The following is a 25637-nucleotide window of genomic DNA, read 5'->3' on the forward strand; positions in this document are numbered from 1 at the left end:
TGTCTATAGACTATACCAGGAGCTATATTTCCCCCCAAAATGGACAACACATGTGAGTCAGTTTTCTTATTTATTCAGGGCATTTGACATATCAGCTTCTTTTTAACCCTTTTTTTTTTTAAAAAGACTGAAATTTGAGGGAATAAAAAAAGTTTTTTACAAAAAATCCTGATACTGTGACTCATCAATTTTTTCTTCCCAGCCCTATATATAAATATATATATGTATATACGTTTTGGTTTAAAAAAAAAAAATCAATGAATACCTACTAAAAGGCTAAAAAACTGGACAAATCAGAAAGTAAATATATGAAGAAACAAAGAAACACAAATTAATACACATCACACTCACTTTGTTACATCTTGGAGGTAATATTTTTCAAATATGTTAGATAAAAAATAAGGGGCTTTATCTGCTTTTTTTTCTAAATGCATGCCATGTTTTTTTATAATTGTAAATGATTTGGAACTTACTTTTTAAGTTTATTATTAGGCTCTAATTTCTTCATTTGGATGGAGGACAACAGTGGATAAAGCAGGAAACAGAGTGAGAGTCTGGAGTGGGAAAGAGGCCACTGGCTGGATTCGAACCCGGGGCGACCTGCTCGAGTTCAAACCTCATGGACCACTGCTCCAACATATAACACACTTTTTAAAGTTGAATTTAAAAGAACAGCCTTCAAACAACACTTAATAATCTGTTTTACTGTAAAACATGAAGCGTGTCATGTTGTGTGTTTGACAGCAGATAAAAACTGATGAGCTGTTCTTTCTCTGCTCTAACTTCCTCTGACCTCGACCTGCAGGCTGTGAGGTCATCATGACACGCTGCTGCTGATTGGTCAGATGTCACCAGTAATGTAGTTCCTCACAAATGTGCGTTTTACTCTGAGATCAGCAAAACAACCAAAATAATAGTAAACAAGATACAAAGATTGGGAGCACCAACTGGTTTAATAGTTAATAAAGTGAACAGTAATTTTCTGTTCTTATGTGTCTGATGATAGGAATGTCTTCATAATCCAGATTGAGCGTGTGTGTGCGTGTGTAAACAGTAGTTTTACAAAGATTTAGGCCCTAGAGTAGTGACAGGCTCGAGACTCCTCAAGGGAGAGATTAAACTACTAAAAAGGTGTAAATGGTCAGTTTCAGTCATGCATTTGTTGAAAGTCTAAAATTTTTTGTGGGGAATTTTTTGCCAAAGCTTCGATCGTCATGAGTCAGTCTGGATCCTCTGCCGGATGAAGCCTCTTGTCTCGTCCATAATTCGGCCTCTGGGATCTGACGCAGAGCATCAATCATGAAGTGTCTGCTCTGAAACCTGCTGATATCTCCTCTGTTCGGTGTGTGACCAGAAAAAAATCAGTCTTTTTTTTTTCCTTTAACACCAAACATCTCGGCCCTCCTCTGCTGAGACGTCTCATCAGTCACTAGATGACTCGATGACATAAAAGACGTGTTTTATGTTTGTTTTTCTGGGCCCAGTGCCAGTTGTCTCAAAAAAACAGAGTCTTCAGGTTTCAGGACGAGTCTCCGTCTGTCACCTCCGACTGGATTTAATCCGTCTGAGTCATCAGGACTGACGGATGGTTATTATGGTCTGTCAGCAGATCTGCTCGCATCTCACAACACGGAGGACAAAACATGGAGAATAAAAAATTTGTCAGCTCTAAAAAAATAAAACCAAAGAGGACAGAAAGTGGGAAGAGAAGGACAAAATGGAGACTTTGTAGTAAAGAAATGAAAAAAGGCAGATCAAAGAAGAAGAGATGAAGATAAATCTGAAAGAAGTGACTGTTTTAAAGGGAAAAGATGACAAGGACAAGAAAAAGGACAAAGAAGGAAGAGAATTAGGAAGGCCTCAATAGGTCTAAAACAGAGACAACGACTAAACAGACGACTAGGAAAGGAAAGGAAGGGGATCGCATAAAATGAAAGTACAGGACAAAAATGTTGACAGAGGACAGAAAAGGAAAACTTTCATCGTCTCATAGTTTTTGAAAGATTTAAGTCCTTAATTAAGACGTGTAAGGGCCTTCATACAAAACAATAAAAAAAACAAGTTAAAGGAACATTGGACAAGACAAAAAGACATTTTGGAGAGTTTAAAAGATGAGGGAGAGGAGTGTGGCCAGGAGGAAGGATGTATGGGAAGGACAAAAAAAGACTACTGCTGTCTTTTTCCTCTCCTGAAGTTTTGTCTTCTTTTCCACAAGTCGGGACAAAAAAAAATAGCAACATACAAAAAAAGTAAAGAACAAAAAAGACCCTAGACATGAAAAGGGGAGGATAAAAAGACATACTAGAAATATAAAAATGTCCACCTTTCTTCTCTATTTCTTCCAAACCAAAACAAATTACCCCCTCCGCCAAGGAGTTTATGTTTTTGGGAGAGTTTGTTTGTCTGTGAACAACTCAACCCAAAAAGTAACAAGTGGATCTTGATGAAATTTTCAGGAAATGTTCAAAATGGGATAAGGAAGGAGTGATTACATTTTGGAGGTGATCTGGATCACCGTCTGGATCTAGGACTTTTTTGAAGGATTCTTTATCATTAGCCACGTGGACATGGACCCAAATATTCCGCTTCATTTGCCCAAATGGAAAGAATTCAATCTTTGTATACACCTCATTTTGAAAGAAAAGTGCCAATCCGAATGGACATTTAATCAGTAGCCACGGTTACATGAGGAGTTTTTTGTCTTTCCGAGTGGTCAGTTTCTGAATGACTTTTCCCAAAAACAATAGTATACATGGAAAGAAATATTTCAATCTCTGGTCTACATGCACCGCTATCATTAAACAGAATAGTCAATGGGGCATGTGCAGAAAAATGTAAACATCACGTGATTTTTCAAAGTTGCGTCTTAGGTCATATCTGAGCATGTGTTGAAAGAACGAACCCTGACAACTTTCCATTTGAGTGGATACATGATACCTTAGTCGATTTGGGGAACGGAATATTTCACCCCTGTGAAACCGATTAAATGTCCATTCGGATTGGCACTTTTCTTTCTGAATGAGGTGTCTACAAAGGTTAAATTCTTCCCGTTTGAGCAAATAAACCGAATGCAAGCGGAATATTTGGGTCCATGTATACGTGGCTAATTTCACAGGGGTGGAATATTCCTTTCCCCACCGGTTAAACTGATTGAGGTCTCATGTATCCACTCAAATGGAAAGTTGTCGGATTGCGTCCTTTCAGCACATGCTCAGATATGACGTAAGACGCAACTAGAGATGTTCCTCAATTTGTTTATGATTGTTTGCGCATGCCCCATTGACTATTCTGTTTGATTACAGTGGCGCATAGACCAGAGATTGGAATATTCCTTTCCATGTATACTGTTGTTTTCGGAAAAGTCATTCAGAAAGATTCCATTCGGAAAGACGAAAAACTCCTCATGTTACCGTGGCTATTGTGAGATAGGGCCGTTTTCACCGTATGTGTATATAACTCCACCATAAATGGTCGGATTGCTTTGCAAAACAATACAAGACGAGGTCACCATAATTTCTGACAGATGTCAGAATACTAAGATCTGGAATATGAAATATGTGCTGGGTCTTCATAATTTTAAACACTGTCAGGAAACAAATTATCGTACAAACCTGCAACTAACACCAAATTGTAGCAGACAGTCTACTGAAAGGGAGTATAACATTAAAGTAGGACTTAAGTGTTGGTGACAGTCACAAGATGCTTGGCGAAGGTCTGCGCTCTTCTAGTTTGATGAGTGTCCAAAAGTAAAAACAGAAGAAGATCAAGTTGACATAAATAAGAAACGATAAAGAAAAAAACTAGATGGGGGCTGGATCGAAATGAAGATGGGGGTATTAAAATATATATCTGAGGAGGAGACAAAAAGAAGAAAGGATAGAAGAGAAAGAAACATTTAAAAGATAGATATGAAGGATTGGACAAAGAACTGGAAAGAAGAAACAGACAAACAAGAAGAAGATGGGGCAGAAGTGGACATAGAGGTTTCTCAGCTTGGACAGAAGACGGAGGATATAAAAAAAAAATAAAAACAGGAAGGACAGGGGAAAAACAGCAAACAGCAGGACTAGAATAAAAGTCAACATAACTTTATTTGATCAGGTCAGCGAGGCTCTCAGACGAGGAAGTGAAAGTTGAGGAGGTCGCTCTGCTCCTCGGAGGCGAAAACACCAACCTGTTGTTGCTCCATGAACGTTCATACTGAATCTGTCGGTGTTAAAACATTTACAAAACAGTGACTTTAACGAATAATAATATCAAGTCATTTTGTTTAGATTCTGGAGTCACATTTCTCTTCTGCCTGTTGACACTGTGGTAAAAATGTCAGAATAAAACAAACCAAATAAAATCTTGGCAGAACGTAAAGGGATATAAAAGGAGACCTGTGCTATGATGACAGTTTTTACTTTTCTAACACTTCTATCAATGCTACGAGAGACACTCTCTGAAAGCTAACTGCTCAAAGACAGTGAAAGAAACAACTTCATCAGTTTTCTGCTGAGGACTTTTCTTCTTTCGTCTAAATCTGAGGAACCTCCTCTGAGGTTTGGTCCAAAAATGAGCCGAGCGTCTCAGAGCAGCAGACCAAACGGCTCATCTCCACCTCAGGGGGGAACGAGTCAATACCCAGCAATGAGTCACCGCCGCTAGACCGCAAACCAATTACAGCCCCAACAGGCGCTTTATGCCGAGGCAGCCTTGTAATTATCCTGCAGGGATTAGAGAGCCCTTCTGCACACACTGCTGAGGCTAATTGATAAATAAGAGACGGAGAGGAAACAAGACTCCGAGTGCTCAGATTCAAGTGACAACAAATCTGTCCTGAAGAGTTTCTGTGAATCAGGAGACGAGAGGTGACTGTTGCAATCTGGGAGCAGAGCTGGTGAGAGCATCTCAAAATCATTTCAACCAGAGGAGTGAGAACAGTGACAGCGTCCAAAGCTGTGACGTGGCAAAGTAAGAAGTTTCATATAATTCGTTTATTAGGAAACGACCTGCTTACACAATCAAAGTTCTAGTTTGCATAATCACTGTCGTTACCCCTGATTTTTTAATGGACTCTTAAAGATGCTCAAATGACTATTCTTTTAGTGTTGATTGCAGTGACACCTGTGGCCAGAATAGGTAGTGTTTTTCTGAGATAAAATCTGTTTTCTAAACCGCCTACTTCACTCGAAGTGTCTACTGTTTTGGACAAAATTTAGTCTTTGGTAGTCAGTATGCAAAAACTTGAAAAATCTGCAGTATACTAATAACTGATCCAGGAAAATTTCTCAGTATGCAGCGGACTAGTCTACCTGGCATACTGTTTCCCAGAATGCACGGCGGGTGGCAGGTTTTGGTGAATTACTGCCATCTACTGGAATGAGTCAGCATTACAACTACAATACAACAACACTAATGTTAGACGGTCCGTGAAACAGAGTGATATGAAAAAAAACACAGGTAAATCTTGTTACTTCCAGTTGTAAAAGAGGTGTTTACTTCTACAAATTTGTAAAGGCCAATATAAACCAATAATTACCTTTTTTTTAACCATGCATGGATTATATGGAAGTGGTTTTTCCATCAGCTGTAAAATAAAAAGTCAATCTTTTCCAGATTTATTTTTTATTAATGATAAAACTTTTGGTGGAGGGTTAAAATTAAATATGATGATTCTGCTGTGATATGATTAACAAAATTGCTAAAATGTCACAGCCTACTTATAGTTTGTTTTGTACGTTTACAGTGAAGGCCAAAAAAATCCATCAGCTATAGCTCCGCTTTCCAATACTGAAAACCAAAGCAGTACAAAACAGATCCAACAGAACAGTCATACTACATACTACATGCAAAAGAAGTGAGCAGTATGCAGTGCCTACTACATATTACATTCACAGGAGGTTTGGAAGACAGCCAAGGACTCAGTTTCCCATGAGCACCATCATCCACTGTCGTGAAAATTCAACTCATACCAGTTGGTGCATTTGTTTTTAAAGCTAACAAATGGAGAGCGCATCTTTTTTTTCCACAAGGCCTTTAACTGAATGTACTCCTTTTTCTTACTCTTAAATATCCAATCCAATTCATCTTTATTTGTAAAGCACTTTAAAAACAGACACTGTTGACCAAAGCACTGTACAGAGAAATTAGAGAATCAAAATAAAATAAAACAAAATATGTGGCTAACATGAGGCGAAAAAACACACTTTATATGAAATCTAAAAAACAATTCAAAACATAAAACATAACTGAAACACCATCAAAGGGCATGAAAAGAACAAGTAAATAAAATAATTAAATAAACAGAATTGGGGATAGCTGTGTGTTAAAAGACAGAGAAAAGAGGTATCAGTGATATCTTTTTGTTTTACCATCATTTAACGATTCCCATAATAAGTTTATTTAAAAAAAATAATCTCTTTTCTTTTGTTTGATATATGATGAATAAATAAAGTTTTATTTATTACTGTACTGTATAATGACACAAACAAAAGCTGTGAAAGAGCTGAGGTCATCCTCTGCAGCTGCTGTTGCAAGATTCCACCACCAGGTGGAGCCCCTGACTGAGGGAACGATTGGAAGCAGAGATGATAAATGATGCTGCAGCTTACACACACACACACACACACACACACACACACACACACACACACACACACACACACACACACACACACACACACAAACAGGCCCATTGAAGAAACCGCTGTACTCATGACGTCACTCTCCCCATCATGAAAAAAAAATGCCTGACATCATCCACGCCTACACGCTGCCTCCCCCTCAGACTTCCCCCTCAGAATTATCCAAACTTGTGATGTATTATGTATGTTGTGTCCTTATTCTGCCATCTGCACGCTCAGAGGAACCGATTAGAGCCTCTAAAACTAACCGGAGCAGAACCAGAAACAGAAACATCCAGAACTGCCTCAGTGCTGCGGTACGGAAGCAGACTCAGGGTTAAAATCTTCCTGAGAGAAAACATTTGTAAGCAGGTCAGGGAGGGCGTGTAATCAGAGGAAGATGATGGGAAGATTGAGCTGCAGAAGTGACAGGAAAATGAATGAGGTTCGCTTTGACGCAGGTCGATTGGTCTCAGGTTCTGAAAGGGGGGAAGTTTATTCTGACGGATGATTCAAACTTTGAATCTCTGGGGAAAGAAAACTTTAAACATGCACATATGTTGAGTTGAAATGTGTCAGTGTTGAGATTGTACTAATGTCTTGAGATGATGCAGGAATAGCCAAATGTTAAAAATAAGTCGTCTTTTTGCTGACAGACCTGACAAATCATGAATTTTGGCCACTTTTAATTGACTTAAGTCAGGTTGGGATTGGGGTTAGATTTGGGGTTGGGGCTTGCTAAGATTAGGGTTAAAACAAATTGGGGTTACGGTTAGGACTAATTAGGGTTAGGCAAGGGGCAAGCTAAGTAGGGGTCAGGGTTGGCCCTCAACTCTTTTTTCTCAACTCGTTTTAAGTTGATTTCAAATTTTAACTCATTATGTTTCAATAACTTCACTGAATTATTATTATTGTTATTATTATTATTATCATTATTATTATTATTATATAAATATTATTTATTTATTTTAAAAAAATATTATGATTTCTTGGTATCTTCTATAATTCACTTTTCTTTTTTTTCTTTTTTCTTTTTTTTTTACAATTTAAAAATTATGTGATACCTTCCTTTATCAACTTTTGTTAAGCATGCATATAATCTTCAATGATTTTCTTATTTCTTAATTTTTTGTTATTGTGTTTACATTTTATGTATTTCCTATTTTTTATTTGTACATTTCATTATTTTTGTTCTATTATTGTTTATATTTGAAATATTTATGAGTATATGATATCTTTGACGTTATTTGTGTTTGTATACTAAATTAATTCATTTCCTTTTATACTTTTCTTTGTATTTATGTGTTTATATATGATATTGACTAATTTGGTTTAAATATAAATAATGCCGGCTTTATAATAATAAATCAAAGTCAATATTTTTAGTGTAAGTTGTGAGTTTCTTAATATTTTTTAAGACAAAAATAAAAATAAAAATCTGAAAAATATAGTTTTTAAAAAAAAAAAGAAAAAGAAAAGAAAAAACAAACAACACAAACATAATAAGAATGTCCCTCCATGATTCACAGAGGCTGTTATGACACTAATAACACTATAAGCTTTTAATCACGATGCAGTTCCTCCCTTTGACCAGCAGGGGGCTCTGATGGCTTCAAACCTCTGAGAGGACTTGATGTGGGGCAGCGAGGTGAGTCCGTCTGCATCTGTCCCTGATTGGAGAGGAGAGGAGGACGAGTCTGAAGGTCAATCTCAAAGACAGATAAAGAGGTCACACACGCACACACACACACACACACACACACACACACACACACACACACACACACACACACACACACACACACACAACTGCACTTTAGGCCCTTGGGTCTCTCCAGGAGTTAAATGTTTTCGGATTTGTCGGATTTGAGATGACTGGAAACTGTCCAGGGAACCAGTTAGTGTGTGTGTGTGTGTGTGTGTGTGTGTGTGTGTGTGTGTCCTCATGCTGCAGCACTGCATCGCCTCAGGGAAACATCTGTGTTAATATGGAGGGGAGAGGGACAGGGTTTGTTTCAGATTCAGCTGACGTCGGCAAAGACGACAAGAGCCCCCACATTTCTTTTTACACACACAGACACACACACACACATTCAAAAACACACCCACAAACTGTGACAAACACTCACACACACACATTTCACATCAGTTCCTTTTAAATCATGTAAATAGGAATACCAGCATTAGCAGCGCTCTCTTCAGGCCTGAACCCCATTAACGAAAAGTGATTTCAGCTCACAGCAGAAATGAGTTTCTGGTGTTCTGCTGAATCCATTTCTGGTTGTGTGTTTGTGTTTCACACTGATGATGTGATGTTTTAGTGAAGCAGAATGAACCATTTTCAAACCTAAAAGTCATAAAACTACAGAAACAAACTCTCATAGAAGGCCGAACTCACTCTTGTCTCGTCGAGATAAAATCTCTGTTTTTGTTTATGGAGTTTGGTGGATTAACAAACCATTTACCTCACACTAGACTATTTTATTAGAATGACAAATCATTTAGGCCAAAATGATGAAAATTTGTCGAGCTTCAACTCATTAATGTACTGTCAGACAATCTTTAAAAACGTGTTGAGCTTTGGCGGAAGTACAGGAGCTCCCTCTAGTGGAAGTAAAAGGTAGCAAACTACCAAATGTTATGATTTCATACAAATTGAATGGATAATTTTGACAAGATGCATGTGCTTTAACACTCATTTGACCATATTACCAAAATTAAAAATTCATAAAGGTTTTTACTGACCCTCCCTAACCCATAGATGTTGAGCTTTTGAATTCAGATCATGTTTTTTGAAAAGGCTAAACGACCTTATTCTGCTGATTACATTTCTTTCCCAGCTGGCAGTCTGGTTGGGCTTTTCTTTCCTCTTGGGGTTTTGTAAAAGGTCAAAGCGAATCCAACCCCAATGGGCAGCTACAGATGTGTTCATGCATCTCACAAATACAGCCACAAACATTGTTTACAACAGTGGCAAATCTAGTTTTATGAAGGTGGCGTGTGTGAATTTACTTTGTACTTTATTTTATTTTGTTTGCTTTTATTCTAGTCTGGTGGAGCATCAGTGTGTTGTGCATGGACAGCATCAATCATCATCAGAGCGTCAGTAACATTTTAAACATAGGGCTCCATGGGGACCGACTCACTTTTGGGACCAGCCTCTAGTGGACATTTGAGGAAATGCAGTTTTCGGGACTTCACCACCTTGATTGAAACTAGACTTTATTAATAGTTATGTTGACTGAAAACACAATAATTTGTTAAAGTTTTTTTTTTTTTTTTCAATTCTTTCCTTTTCTATTTACTGTTTACTTTAATGATTCTAGGACTTTATTTATCTACTTATATGGTTTATAATTACAATTTTATACATAATTTCATTGTAAAATAGGATTTTTTTTTCCAAATCTGATGTAAAAAAAAAAAAAAGTCATTAAAAAGAAGCCTCCTTTTTGTACAGTTGGAAAAAATAAGAAGCAACATTAGCCATGTTTAAGATAAAAAAAATATATATTAAATTAAATAAATTACACATTAGAAATAAAGCCATCTAGGAAGTATTTTTAATCCCTAATAGAGTTTTTTTTCTTTTTATATATATCATATATAGTTGATTTTAACATATTTTAGTACTTCCGGAATAAAATGGGTTTTGATTTGAATTAAATTTAAATTAAAAAAAAAATAAAATAAAATAAAGATGGCATTAAACCACACTTTACAGGCAAAACTTTTATTTTATGGATGCAAGACGGGGAGAAAAACTGGAGTAAAAAATAGATTATAATAATACTTATAATGAAATAAATAAAAACAAAACCAAAAACAAACGAACAAAACAAGCAAAAACGTAGAATAGAATAAAATTAAATTAAATTTAAAAAAAATACATTTATTTAATGTAAGATATGTCTCAATTTATAGGGTTATTCTGTCTTTAATTACCACATTTTGTGTGACAAATATGTCTGAAAAAAATACTGTACATTTTAAAAAGGATAAGCTGTTTAATGATTTTTTTTTCCTCTTTTGGGAATTATCAGTCAATAGGAAGAAAAATCAAACGATTTGCGGCTAAAATAAATAAAGAAAAGATGAGATCATAAAAATAAAAGGCCAGATATTAATGAGGAGAGAGAGAAGGAGTGAGAGGAAGAGGGAGGGAGCCCCTCCTCCTCCTCCTCTCTTCATCCTCCCTCTCTCCTTTTTTTTCTCTCCAGACGCGTAAAACAGGCAGGAAGCGCAGAGCAGCGCGCGACACGGAGCAGAGCCGCAGAAGAAGAAGAAGAAGTGCACGTCCACGCAGGAAAGACACGAGAGAAAAAGAAGGAGAAGAAGAGAGGGAAGGAGAAGAGTTGGATGTAGCTGCTGTTGTTGCGGGTGTTGTTGCGGGGAATGTGCGGCTCTCTAACTTTGTGACTGAGTGTCTCTCATGCTGAGAGGAGGACGCAGAGGATGGGAGTAACCTGGTCCTCCAGATGTCTCGCTCTGTTTTTAGCTCTACACATAGGTGAGTCAAATAACCACCTGGTTTTTAAAGAGTTGATCTCACTCATTTTCCACCTGCTGGAACCAACTTCTGGGTTGTTTCTCACGTTTCTCTGCGGACGTTTTATTTATAGGGCATGAAGCGTCTTTTTCTCTGGCTGTGTTCTTCTGTTTTAAAAAGCAGAAATGTCTTTTTTTTGGGCGCATTTTGACTCATGTTGAGAAAAAAATGTGTTTTATATTTTTATTATTAGTTAGAAGAATAATTCTCAGTTTAAAAACGAGGTTTGTGAGGATTAAGCGTCAGTGATCTGCAGGAACGAAAAGAGCAAAGAAAAGCGTCTTTTTGCTGAAATATCAGATTAAATATTTCACATTTTTCGTCTTTTAAAGCTGAATTCGTTTTTGAAAAATGATAAAAGAGTTTGATTGTGGTGATTTTTATTGTGTTTGGATGTTTCCGTGTTGATTTGGGTCATTATGAAGCAGCGAAGCCTCTTTATCTAACGGGGCTACACTTCACATTTTTGGAGTGTGTGTGTGTGTGTGTGTGTGTGATGGTGTGAGTGTGTGTGCGTGCCTGTGTGTGCTAACAAGGGGAATGCCCCCTCCCTCCCTCCCCTCACCTCCTCCTCCCCTGCTCCTCCCCCCTCTCTGCACCTCGGTTGTCCCAAGCTGGAGAGATTTGTTTAAAAATGTCAAAATTTTAATTTTTTTTTTTTTAAATCTGTTTTGATTTGAAGGATTTTTTTTCCCTTTAGATATTTTTTTTGTTTCGTTTCGTTACATTTTGCATTTTATTTCTGCAGATTTATAGAGGCTGCACGGGCAGACTTGATGCTCATTTGAAGGCTTGCTGCAGCGGGATTTAATGCATGAAATAAATGTGAAATCAAACGCTAAAAAACGTCAAACCGGAGAGGTCTCTCTCGGTTTGGAGCTCGTGCAGGATCCGTCCTTCCCGCCGCAGTGTGAGGAGCTGCAGCCGCACCGGCACACCCGCTCCGAGCTCCAACCAATCCCCTTCACAATTTCGATCCCTGGTTTAATTCCTGCTGCTGATTTCTTTCCGAAACGTCGAAAAAAATATGTGAAAATTTATGTCCTTGATTTTTGGTGCGAATGCGCACGAAAACGAGCCCGCGCACTCGCCTTGTGCACGACGAAAATACCCAAACCTGCTCTATTTTTACGATAAAAATCACGTGTAGTGAGTGAGCTGATAAGCTCACACAGGACTGGAGAAAATATCTAGAAGAGATGGAGTAATAGGTATAGTCAAGGGTGCGTCTAATATCTGGGAAATGTGCTGTAAACATGTGAGGTAGAGGAGAAATATGGAGATGCTTCATGTTTTCTGCTGTTGGATTGCATAACGACGCTGTGGAGGAGGGTTGTGTGCGTGTGTGTGTGTGTGTGTGTTTGTGTGTGTGTGTGTGGCTGGTGGCAGAGAGAAATGCTGAATTATTCAAGACGCAGAATCCTCCCCGGTGCTATTGTTAGAGAGAAAGGGAGAGAGAGAGGGAGGTTTGGAGGCTTCACGCAGCAGAAATGAGTGAAATCTCGTTCAGATTAACGAGATTATCGAGATTAGAAACAAAAGAAACAAGACATGATGAGTTAATTTAGAAAGAAAGATGAATTTGTTTGTTTTTTGGGGGGTTATTTCGGATTAAACGAGACGAGAGTGATATTAGAATGAAACGAGGGCACAGAGCAGCTGAATTATTTCACACGCTGATTATTACACGGAGGGAAATCGAATAAAATCGATTAATTAGTCTGCATTACAAACACACCCCTCCCTCCCTCATTTCACATTTATTTTTAGCGGAGCCTCCTGCGGACTGAACAGAGCCCGTTTAGTCTGAGTCTTTCTCTCATCGCTCTGCTTCCACTTTGATTTCACGATTTTGAATTATTTAATGTAGTTTTCTGGATTATTTAAGAGAAGATTTGGCGCGCTTATGCAGAATATTTCCCTCCAAAATATTAAAAACGAATGCAAAAGCATCAAAACCTGCAGCAGAAGCGTGCAAAGATATTTGAATGTTCTGTAGGAAAAAGAAAAGATCAAAATATGAGTGATTTTTTTGTAACTTTTTTTATTTGCAGTGATTTGTCTTTGGGGGAATTTTACGCGCGAAAATAAGCATCCTCGTGTGTGAGGTGGGTGTGTCTGTAAGGTACAACACGCTGCTTTCGGCGGAGATGCACTGCAGGCAGCAGTGTGTGTGCGTGCGTGTGTGTGTGTGTGTGTGTGTGTGTGTGTGTGTGTGTGTGTGTGTGTGTGTGTGTGTGTGTGTGTGTGGAGGTGGGGTGAATGAGTGCGAATCTGCTTGATGGTGGGAGGCGTGAACGAAGATGCTGCGCGCGGCCCCGTCTGTGCGCGTGAGATGGGACTGTCCTGGTTTCACTCGGAGGATAAAAATAATTTTTGAAGATTTCATAAGGAAAAATTTCAAAATAAAAAACAATCACTTTTGTTTTTTTTTTTGTTTGTTTTTTTTTTTCGGATGAATCACAAAAACGAGCCGAGCGATGAAGGAGAACAAATGCAAACATAAAAAAAAAATGAGAGATCGAGAATGAAAAGATTCGAGGTAAAAAATTATTTAAAAAAATGAGGAAAATTTTTCCACATTTAAAAACAGGGAAATTCAGCGTTTGATCGTGTTAAAAAAATAGGGAGACACGTTATTTTGGCACAAAAATATGGGGGAAAAAAAAAGAAGAAAATAATTACAAATTCTCTCTGCTCGAGTCTGTATTAATAAATCTGAAAATTAAATTATTTTCTTTTGTAACTTGTCTGTTCAAATGAAAAAAAACGTAAATTAAAAAACTCAAAAGACAGACTTTTATTTTGAAGGGGGTGTTATTTCACCCCTGTTTTTTATTTTCTTATATTTTTTGCAATCTCGTTTGAGACACAAATACTAAAACCTGCTGCAGAGAGAAAGGGAGGGAGTGAGAAGCGTGTAAGGATGATGTAATGCCTCCTCCTTAGAGAGGAGAGAAAGGAAAGGAAAGGAAAGAAGGGGGCTCTCATTCATACAGTAGAGATGAAATGATTGAAAAAAAAGAGAGATGATGTAATGTAAAAAAAAATCGCTGCTTTAAAGCAGGACAATGTGAGAAAACTGAACACAAAGCTTCGAAAAACACGACTGAAATTTTTGAAGATGAAACAAAAAATTGATGTGAATAAAATCCCACTCAAATGAATTTGTTCTTTATTATGATGATTTATTTGGTTGCACTTTCCGAGGTGAGTGAATCACCTAAAGGCTGAATTTGATTCAGCTTCTCTTAAATCTTCAGACAAACCGTTTAGAAAACCCAGGTCTTTAAAAAAATCTTATTAAAATATTTCCTTTTTTGGCTTTTTCATAATATTCTGATACACTTTAAAACACGAGTTTTCACTTATCTGCTTCACTCTGAGCCAAGACTGTCCTCATGTTCTCTAAACTCTGCTCCTCTTCCGGTTGAGTGCAGGCGAGTCAAAGTGATAAATAAAATATCTGACGGGTGATTAAACTGTTTTTTGTCCTGAATTAAACTTGAATTTCAAACACTTCTCTTCATTTGGGTTACTTGAGTCTGGCTGACTACAAAAGTTACAGTAGAATATTCCAGAGCTGCTCCAATAATCTTGGTGTGGGGTAATTTGTGTTGCACCTACATCCCCTGGCCAGTGTGTGGCAGTGTTTGGAATAATCCTCCAATTAGAACATAGCATATAAAGACGGAGTCAGAGAAAAAAAGATGCATAAACAAATTAAGAAGGTTTATTTCCACCAGGATTTAAAAAAAAAAAAGAAGAAGAAGAAGAAGACAAGACCTAAAATGATACAACAAAACCAAATTAAAGGGACAGTGACGAGTAAGAGGCAAAATGTCAGAAGTCTAAGATAAGAAAATAAATTCACAAGATGTTTACTCATAACTACAAGGTCAAAGTATTTCTGAGAGAGTGAGAAAATGAGTCATGGTTATGATATGACAAGTCATATTAATGAGATGATTAGTCATAATTATGAGATCGCAGGTCATTATGGTGCCACAAAAATAAGTCAAAATAAAGAGAAAGTGGGTCACAAGAACTACTCCAACATCACAGTAATAAAATTAAAGTTTAGATTATTAAAACACAACCAAATTAAATCAAAAAGTCACTTTAACAACATTAAACCACAATTAAAAATAATATGTCTTCTGGGAAATTAAATATATGAGTAAAAGTGCCAGATAATGACAAAAAACCAATGATTATAAATTTGTTCCTTACTTTTTTGAGACCAAAGATCTTTTTTTGAGTATAAAATAAATTTAGGATTTGCATAAGTTGAAAAAAAGAACAATCTTGAGATGAAAGGGGCAAACTGAAAAAATCTAACGTCATTATTATGAGTTTAAAAATCACATTTATGAGATAATAACCCATAAATAATAAAACTTGGTTGAATTAAAACGGTGTTAATATTTATTTGTAGTGTACATTGTATTTTTAATATTTAAAGCTAGTTTTAACAGTATATCTGTTGTATTTCGTTATTTAAAACATTATTGTTTTAATTGCATAAATTGTTTTTTTCTTTTAAATGTTGGTAATAAATTTTTAGAAAAGTAGTATTTATTTATTATTTTATTTCATTTTATTTTATATAATATTTTATTTTTTAATATTAAAGCTCAGATGTGGAACTTTTAGTTTGTTGTATATTTGGCGCCCCCTCTGGACTAACATAAAATTAGATTTTTGCAAAAAGATTTTTTTTTTTTCATTGTGACATTTTTTGTTTCAATTATTCACACAGTTTTTTGCCATAGGTTGTTTCTTTTTTATATAGATGTGTGTTTTTGAGTGTGTGTTTAAAAGGCGTGAGCCCCCTCATTCTCCGCTAACAGCCGTGTCCCATTCGACACGTCACGCTGTGTTACTCCTCAGTTTGATCGAGGGGAACCGGACAGCAGGCGTGTTATTATCCAAACTAATCAATCAGCCTGATCCTGTGTTTAATGAACCACGCACACACACCACACACACACACACACAGAGTTGACAGAGGTCGTGTTAAGGGGCGTGTGTGTGTCGTGTTGTTGCGTCTGTGTGTGTGCTGTGGGGGGTGGAGGCGTGTCAGACCTGAGATGTTTTATGGGTGAGTTTTCCGTCTGTTGAAGTGAAGGAGGGAGGAGACTGACACTGCATTAATTACAGCTTAACACACTCACACAGGCCACACACACTCATGAACTGATACTTTGATGGTGTGGTTTTCCCTCCTGATAAAAATCTTAAACTGATTAAGCTTGTGCCTCTCTGGTATCTTGCTGCTCAATCAGCTTCAGGCTGAAATCAATAAATTGAGTCATTGACGAGTTTAAGGACACGCTGACTGCTTCAACAACCCATAAATCACTGTCTGATTTACTCAGAACATCCCAAAACCCAGACTGAAGCTCTGATCCATCACTGAGCTCCAGGCTTCATTCAGAAAGTTCATTCAGTGGAGCTGTGGTTAGAAAAAATGATGCGCCCTTTAACTTGTAAATTTAGAGCTGTTTTGTACTTACCCTATTAATATTAGGTATTAAGGTACCCTGTGGACATCTTTACCCTTTATCTATAATTTTAAACTCCTAAGTGTCTGTCCTCAGGTACCATTTATTGTTGGACTTTGAAGTTTAAAAGACTTCGAAGTGTTAACTTTTAGATTCTCATTGGTGTCTATTTTGGGGTACCCTTCATGGGTATGAACTTTTTTGGGGGGTAAGGTGTGGTCTTTGTGTTAAGTGTTTTGTTAAAGTGCACTCTTAGCATCTGAAATAAGTTGATATAAGCTTTTACATTAGGGTACCATTCCGGGTCATTTCAGGTACCTCTGACATTAAAACACAGTTTGTGTAGCTTTTCTTTAAGGTACCTTTTACGGCACATGACGTCTGTCTTGTGTTTCTTTTGTATGTTTGGTTTAAGATACTTTTTAGGTACCTTTAACTTCCATTTTCCATGTCAGGTAACATTTCATAAGATAACCTTTAAAATTTTAGGCTTGTTTTGGGTACTCAGTACCCACTGCCTTATTGTACCTTTTAACGTACTTCAAACACCAGGTCCTTGTGCTCTTTGGTGACTATTTCAAGGTACCCATCATGGCTAATTTACAGTAATTTTAATACTCTTAGCAAAATGTTTTCATGTACCTGTCTACTTCTGTTTTGAGGTACCCTCTATTGCAGGAGTGGCCAACCAGTCAGAGACCAAGAGCCACAAAAATGACCGTGCTACTACGGACAGCCACGTCACACACGTCCTCTCACATGTAAACAAAATGACATAAAATGAAAATCAACACATTTCCAATTTTCAAAGCGAGGTTTATTGTGTTTGTGTGTTTAAATTCGTACAAGAGAAGAGAAACTGAAACTTAAGTATCAATCCCAACTGTTCCCAATGTTGGCATCCAAATAGATATAGTTTAGATTGATCGACACACCACTACTCGTAACTATATATACTTTTTTATGAATGGATCGAAGAGCCACACACCGAAAGGCTCGCGAACCACAGGTTGGCCACCCCTGCTCTATTGCTTAATATGGACCACTCTTTAGATTTTGTTAAGGTACCACTTTTTTAACCTTTCAAAAGTTTGATGTCATCTGATCTTTGAACAAAAAGTCTATCAACAGTTGTCAGCAATTTGCGGTACTATTTAAGGCCTGTTTTATTGTACCCTTTCACTTAAACAGAAGGAGTTTAGAGTTTAGAGGCATCTTCCTCGCACTGTTTAAAGATTTACTGAAGCATTTGTTTTTAGGTACCCTTTGTTGTCTGAATCCTTTCTGTCAACAAACGTTTTAAAATATGTGACTAACTTCTCAGAACTGCTGCAGGTTGGTTTAGTGGAGGCTCAAACTTCATGACTTGGGGGAAATCAGTGACGAGCGATGTTTTGGTCCCAGTCAGGACTGAGTTGTTGAAATTGGACATTTTGATGTTTATGTCACAGCTCCTGTCTTCTTACTCCGCCAGTGCAGAAGTTCTGAGTTCCTAATATTTGCTCTGATGGGTGAACATCAGGGTTTGTTTAGTCTCGCTCTTGGTGTCAAAATCTCATACTCTCCGTCTTCCTTCTCTTCCCTCCTTTTCTTTCCCTCCTCTTCCTCGTCCTGCAGTCTCTGTGCTGCAGACGGTGCTGGTCAGCGCGGGTCAATGTGACTCTGTCTTTAAAGGCTTCTCAGACTGTCTGCTTCAGCTGGGGGAGAACATGGCCAACTACCCCCAGGACCTGGACGACAGGGAGAACCTGCACAAGATCTGCAGGTAAACGTTCATTTTTTAAAATTTCACGAGTATTCTTCTGTTTTTATTCTGTTTTATAAACTGCTGAAATTCACAAAATTGTGTCAATGAAAACTGGTCTCTCTGTGACTTTATGACGAGCTGCCATGAAAGAGGGTTCGAAAATAATATGAGTGATTAAAGTGAAACCCTGAGGGGGACCCAAGCGCAATATGTGTGAGCCAGCTGACCCCCCAACCCCCCTTTTATCCACCCTCACCCCACCAACCAAGGCGGGTGGGCACCAGATGGCAGAGGAAGCCCCCATCCTGCACACACACTCACACACACACACACACGCACACAGAGGATTTTTTAATTCAGTGACAGCTCCATCACAGCGGTGTTGAGGCGTGGCAGAAGGGAAGCGTTAATACGCCTTCACACACACACATACACACACACACACCCACACACACACACACTCACACACACACATTAATTGCTCTGAGATGTAGCATCGACACGGTTCGGGTCAGAAGGTCAACATCAATAAGAGCAGATTGGAAGATTGGATTAGATATGGTGCCTGGCGCGCGTGTGTGTGTGTGTGTGTGTGTGTGTGTGTGTGTGTGTGTGTGTGTGTGTGTGTGTGTGTGTGTGTGTGTGTGTGTGTGTCTGGCAGCACGCGTCAGTGAGCAGACTGGTGTCTTCTTTACATCAACTGGGAGACAAAAAAAGAGGAACAGATTGAGATGGGGACAAAAAAAAGACTGGGAGGAGAGGAGCCAAAAAAGACATAATAAATAAAAAATGAGGAAGAAGAAAAACATGGATTTAAAAAAAGGAAAAGACGGAGAGAGAAGAGGAGGATATGATGGGGGAAAAGAAAGGACTGCAAGGATGATGATTCTTCAGTTAATTCCTTCTGTATTTTGTGGGGGGGAGGTAGAGCATTCAGCCCAATCAAAGTCTGGCTCTAACAGGCTTCCCAACCTGCTCAACCTCCTTTGTTCTCTCTGTAAACTCTCTCCTAACTCTGTTTTCTCTTTTTCCCAGCAAAAATGACCGTAGGTGTAGGTAGAGCATACAGCCAAACCTACCAAGGGTACACTACCTAAACATACTTCTCACCCTGGCCTTGTTGTCCTCTTTCTAACACTTCTCAATGATCTAATCTCTTTGTTTTCATCCCCTTTCTCTTATTTTTTCCTTGTAGAAATTGATGAGAAGGGGGAGGTAGAGCATTCAGTGTAATCCAGCTCCAGACCAAACAGGCCTAACCTTCTTCCCCCTTTTCCCGAACACCTCTTTATAAGTTTATCCCTTTGTTTCCATCCCATTTCTCTTCTGTCATCTCCTTTAAGGATTTGAAAGCAAGGGGAGGTAGAGCATACAGCTTAACAAAGAATATTGAGCTTTGACCTAAACATGTGTCTCATCTTGACCCTATTTCTTCTGTCCTTTATCTTACATCTCTCTATATGTTTTTTCATCTGCTGTCTCACTCTTTCTTATTTTTTCCCCTGTAAAAAATCAGGAAGTAGGGAAAGGTAGATCATACAGCCTGGCCGAGTAGGTTTAAACTCTACCTAAACATGCCTAATCTACCTTGTCCTCTTTCTGACTACAAACTTCTCCCTTTGATTTCTTTCCTTTTCTCTTCTCTGGTAGAAATGGGAAAGCAGTGGGAGGTAGAACATACAGCATAATCCAGCTCTGACCCAAACAGGCTTCCCAACCTGGCTCTGTCTCCTCTATTCTCTTTCTACCAACTCTCCACATGCTTTTACATCTGTTGTCTTTCTGTTCTGTATTCCCTTGTAGAAATGGGCGAGTAGAAGGAGGTAGAGCATACAGCCTGACAAATTCTCCCTTAACATGCCTGGCCTTTCTTGTCATTTTTTGCAACACCTCTTTGTGAATGCATCATTTTGTTCCCATTTCTTTCTCTCTTATCTTCCCTTTCCTCTTTGGTTAAAGGCATAAAAAGCCCCACCAAAATAGTTATAATAAAAATAATACCTTTAAAAATGTGAAGGTAAGGGGAGGTAGAGCATGCAGCCTGACCTCAGAGGTTGACTCTCTTGACTCTATCTCCTCTGTCTTTTTTCTAATATTTTAGAAGTTTTTGTTGTCTTTTCATTTCTCTTCTGTCTTCCCTTCTAGAAACAGGCAAGCAAGGGTAGGTAGAGCATACAGGAGAGAATACTAGTTGGTTCAAACTCTACCTATAAATGCCTAATCCACCTTGTCCTCTATCTGACTATAGACTTCTCCCTTTGGTTTCTTTCCTTTTCTCTGGTAGAAATGTTGTGAAATGGGCGAGTTGAAGGAGGTAGAGCATACAGCCTGACCTACCAGGTTGAGCTCTAAACTAGATATCATCTTGACCCTATCACTGTCCTTTTTCTAGAATTTTAGTTTTTTTTTTTGTCTTTTCCTTTCTTTTCTGTCCTACCTTCTAGAATCAGGCAAGTTGGAGTAGGTAGAGCATACAGAAGAGAATATTAGTTGGTTTAAACTCTGGCTGAATATGCCAAGCCTTTCTTGTTGTCTTTTCAAAACCTCTATAAGAACACCTCTCTGTTTTCTTTCCTTTCCCTTTCTATCAGACCTTTTAGAAAAAGGTGAGTAAAGAGAGGTAGAGCATTCAGGAGTCTTTATATTCATCTATTTCTATGGTCAGAGTGTGAGAGCTATTGGGGGCCTTATACTTTGCGTATTCAGAGCTTGGTTGTAGCCGTGGGTTGCAGCGGCCACTCAGGAGTTTTTAGGTCGTTAGTGAGGCAGAAACATTGATAATCGATTGGGAGGTCTTTACTCTGTGCCTTTTCTTTCACTTGGGCACAAGAACCCTGTGTTTAAATTGGAATTTACCATTTTACAATACAACTCTAACACCATTCTGTGGATGAATGGGGGATTTTCAGACGTAAAAAACATCAATTGTTCCGTTTTTTTGGCCTTAAAGTTGGTTACTGTGTCAAAAACTCAGCCGATTTAAACCCTGATGTAAATCTCTTTAATCTTACACTGATTCCCAGGGAAATAATCTCAATGTTGCTCGTATTTTTTCTGCTGTATTTGTGACTCTGCCCAGCGCTCATGGAAAAGATGAAGTAGTAATATGCTTTGGGGCTCCACGCTTGCTTTAGTTGTTGTTTTACTGGAATATAAACTTGTCCTCATAAGCCTCCTCCTCCTCCTCGTCGTGTTTTCCGTGCTGCCAGATTCTGGGATGATTTCCACTCTTGGCTCTGCCTCGTGAATAGATGATGCATTCAGTTTCAAACCTGCCTCCCACTGCAGTCACAGGCTTGTGGTGCTAATGCTTGCTGTGTTTTCTCCTGCCAGTTACTGGGATAACTTCCACTCCTGTGCCACGACGGCGCTGGCGGACTGCCAGGACGGAGCGACGGACCTCTGGGAGAAACTGAAAAAGGAGTCCCGCAACCTGGATTTCCGTGGGAGTTTGTTTGAACTCTGTGGCGGCGGCAACTCGGCCCCAAGATCAGCCGACGCCAGGGGCCTCGCCTTGGTCCTAACCACGCTGCCCACCATACTGACTTGGCTGGCGTTTTAACAGAAACAAGGAAACATGAAATAAAAACACAAAGTGAAAAGAAGAAAAAAAGGAAAAACAAACGAAAAAAGAAAATAGAAGAAGAGCGATAGCGACTCTTCAGTGCTGAAAAAAAACATCAACTGAGTTTGACTTCATCACCAGAGAAATACTCCCAAACTGGATTTTTTCTACATCACGGTGCGGCGGTCTGGTTTGCCTTCCTGGGACATCTGCAGGCCGTCCTCCTGCAGCTCTCATCCAATCACACACCGACCTGACCCGGAGGTCGATAACATGAAATATTCAACACGCCGTCGAGCTGAAATGATGACAATGATGAAAATTTGATGGATCCTTGCCTGCTTACAATCGTGGAATTACACAGTATTAAAGTCAACCATGAATTATTGATGTTTAGTAGGCTAGGCCTAGACAGCTCTATGTGACTGCAGGGTGCTGACACAGTATCAGGCTATATATTAGGGCTGCCATACAGCCTGAGGAACATATTCATGTGTAACACGAGGCCCAGCTTAACTCCACAAAATCAATAAGACGAGCCGAGGCTTCCAGCGCCAGTCGCCTCATCGCCACCACGGACGGTTTTTCCTTTTTTATCGCGCCAAGTTGACTGTGTTGAGCCTGGTAGGGTTGATGGACTGAATGCTTGACGGTGATGTAATATTTGTATTCTTATTGGCTGTTTGTTGTGTTCAGGCCATGGTCACACCAGCTTTTCACACGGTAGATTTAGGTTTACAGAATGAAGTCACCACTCTGCAAAATGCCCTCCTGTCCAGGTAAACACTGACATCTGATCAGTGCAGCATGGCTTACAGTCAGTCTAGCTGTGAATTGTTGGACTGGTTAGCTTGCTTCCACTTAGAAGGAAGTTTCCAGTCTCTGGTGTGACCGTAGCCTCTCCCCCCGAGGTGTGGGGATGTCGTTCAGAGTATAAAGCCTGCTTTTCATGAAAGAACAGTTAAACTGATGTGAATTGCATGCGGGTGGTTCAGACCATCTCAAACATTTCAGGAAATGAGCACAAACTGCTGAAACAAGTACACTCAAGATATTTCAATATTTTGGTACCATATGGTGTTCACTGATGATTCAGGGGCTACCAAGATCCAGCCTGTCTTTTTTAGGGGATTTCATGGACCAGCTGCTGCTAATTAGTCTTAAACAGAAAAACATTAAAACTTGTTAGATCCTGGCGTTGTCTCATTAGCTACGTGATAATGTCAAGTTTGTTGAAAGTAGTTTTTCTTGACACTTTTGGGTTAGGTTGCTAACAGTTTAGAGCTAAAGCTCGAGTTAGCAACTAAAAAGTGCTGTCTCATGCTAGCTAACCACTTGGATTAGCAGCCATGGGGCTAATTAAGCAAACAGGAAACTTAGAAGGGGTGAAAGCTAGCAAACAGCTTGCAACCAAATCAGAGTTATGGATGTAAGCTAATTATAAAATTTAGCAGCCAGCTAAACAAATGGTGGCTCACTAGTAGTTAGGCTATACGGCTAATGAAGACGGACTGGAGGCAGCTAGCTTAACAGATGAGCAAAACTCATCATGACAATCTTTACTTTAAAGTAACAGCTAAACTATGAGGATAACTGTTAGCTCACCAAACAGAGAAGTGGCTAACCCAAATTTCTTGAGGCTAGCTTACAGTTCAAGTAGCAGCTAAACCAAATGGATGTCAGATAGCCAAAGTTTCAAGTTGGTAGTCGAACACAAGTGGACTGCAGCTAAACCGCTAATGCTTCAGTTTAACAGATTTAAACCAGACAGTTAATATTTAAGCTAGGTGGTGAAACCCAGACTGCTAAGGGCTAGCAACCAGTTTGTGTAGCAGCTGTGAGAGTGACAAAGACTAGCTAACAGGTCAGTTTGGCAGCTTGACCAGATTTGATATGGCAAGCTAAGTCGAGCCTGTAAGAATGATAAAGACAAGCTAACATTCAGGTTAGTTGCTAAGCTAAAGGGGTAAAGGCTCAGTTTATCAATAAGAACAAGATCAGTCAGGCTAGCTAAGAAGTTTGCTTTTAACCAAACTAGATAAAATCAGGCAAAAGCTAAGAGGTTAGCAGGCACTGTAAGAGCCAACAGGAAAATAACCGTCAAACTAGGCTAGCTGTAGCGAGACAGCGGTACATACACCCTGGCAAAAATAGAGGTCTTGTGTATCTGCTGTGGAGGATTAGGGATTGCTTGAGCTAACTAGACTAGAATTGACTTGAATTGAAACTTATCAGCACTTATAACAGAGACGTACCGTACATAGATCTGGTGGGATTTAGCAGTAAGACTTCCCGTTAGCACAAGGCTAATGTACACTTAAACTCAAACAGTTTGATCCAGTTTCCTAATCTCTGAAACATCTGATATGGAGTAAATCCAGAATCATCGTACATGAATGTTTTTGTCTTTTGTTGCTTTTTCGCCGTCGTGCTCATCTCCTGAGATCCGTGAGAAAAAGTTTAAACTTCTGTTGGAAACATCAGTCCTGATGGAAACTCAACAAAGGACCTTTTATGGACGTGAAAGTAGAAACACAGTATAATTAACTTTATTTCATGTTGGTGGTTGATTTCTCAGTGTTCCCTTCATGTGCTAGAAATGAATGAATCTGTGAGCAAAAAAAAACAAAAAAACGGTTCCTAGAAAAAAAAGAAATACAGTATTTTTCAAAGTCGACAGCAATACGAAGACGTGACTTCATGGCCAGTGTAGCTATAAAAAATCAAACCGTGGCTGAAGAGAGATATGACTGTTGCCATTTAGCACTTCCCCCCTTTCATACGCCCATACTAGACGATCTTAGAGGTGATATATTTTAGGTCTGTATGTTAGATTTTAAAAGCAGAGTCCCAACAGTACAGTAGCAACGTAAACAACATAAATACCGTAAATAAATCAGAGGAGGTTGTTCCTTTCTTTGCTGAGGCACAGATGACATTTCCACGGCCTTCTGACAAAAAAGATGTGTACTTTTGTTCGTTTGTTGGTTTGTCTCTTCGTTTGTTTCTGGGGATGTCGCGTAACAAAAAGAGTTTTAAAAAAAAAGGACCTATTCCAAAAATCATCTAACAAGAGAATATGTATATCAAATGATTTTGAGAAAATAAGAAGCTCTATTATAGATAGTCTATCCCAGACAGTTTTAACACAGATTGATACTTTACAGATTATAGGCCTACTGAGATATAAAAAATAAAAGACTGCTAAAATGACAAAGAGTAATAAATAAAAAGACTAATGTTTGAAAATAACCGTGTGCTTTTATTGGGAGAAATGTGTTTTTATGAGATGGTGCTGGATGGACACACTCACACACACACACACTCTCAGGCGGTGAGGTTTGGAGTGTATTTATTATTAATGAGGGAGAGTCCCTGAGCTGCCACACGTCTCAGTACTCAGTTTATATTGATCGAGACGAGGAGGGGGAGGAAGAGGAGGAGGAGGAGGTGGTCCTGATGCTGAGGATGTACTCAGTCTAATGTGGATAATCCAAACAGCCCAACCTTTTAAACAGGATTTAAGTGATCAATGAGTCCAACACCTGTGACTTTGAGGCATCAATCAGGTGTTTGAGCATCAACAAAATGATGCTTTAGTATATTTGAAATTTTCTCTTCAGGATGACCTTGTTTTTTTTCTGCAGAACAGAATATGAAA

At 38.7% G+C, this 25637-nt stretch overlaps 1 protein-coding gene across 1 annotated transcript; it reads left to right on the top strand.

The window, feature by feature from the left end:
- Nucleotides 1-10837: 10837 nt before the first annotated feature.
- On the top strand, nucleotides 10838-25228 carry nrn1a (neuritin 1a). The gene is made up of 3 exons (XM_074693989.1): nucleotides 10838-11118; nucleotides 18282-18429; nucleotides 21745-25228. The coding sequence occupies exons 1-3, from the start codon at nucleotides 11064-11066 to the stop codon at nucleotides 21971-21973; spliced, it is 432 nt and encodes a 143-aa protein (XP_074550090.1). The 5' UTR covers nucleotides 10838-11063; the 3' UTR covers nucleotides 21974-25228.
- Nucleotides 25229-25637: the final 409 nt, after the last annotated feature.

The sequence above is a fragment of the Halichoeres trimaculatus genome, unplaced genomic scaffold (genome assembly GCF_033239565.1).
Source record: "Halichoeres trimaculatus isolate MK-OKI-2021-1 unplaced genomic scaffold, fHalTri1.1 fHalTri1_scaffold_18, whole genome shotgun sequence".
NCBI classification, from domain to species: Eukaryota; Metazoa; Chordata; class Actinopteri; order Labriformes; family Labridae; genus Halichoeres; species Halichoeres trimaculatus.

Coding starts and splice junctions, on each gene's coding strand:
- nrn1a (XM_074693989.1), top strand. CDS start 11,064: ATGGGAGTAACCTGGTCCTCCAGATGTCTCGCTCTGTTTTTAGCTCTA. Junction 11,119..18,281: donor GTTTTTAGCTCTACACATAG/GTGAGTCAAATA, acceptor CTCGTCCTGCAG/TCTCTGTGCTGCAGACGGTG. Junction 18,430..21,744: donor AACCTGCACAAGATCTGCAG/GTAAACGTTCAT, acceptor TTCTCCTGCCAG/TTACTGGGATAACTTCCACT.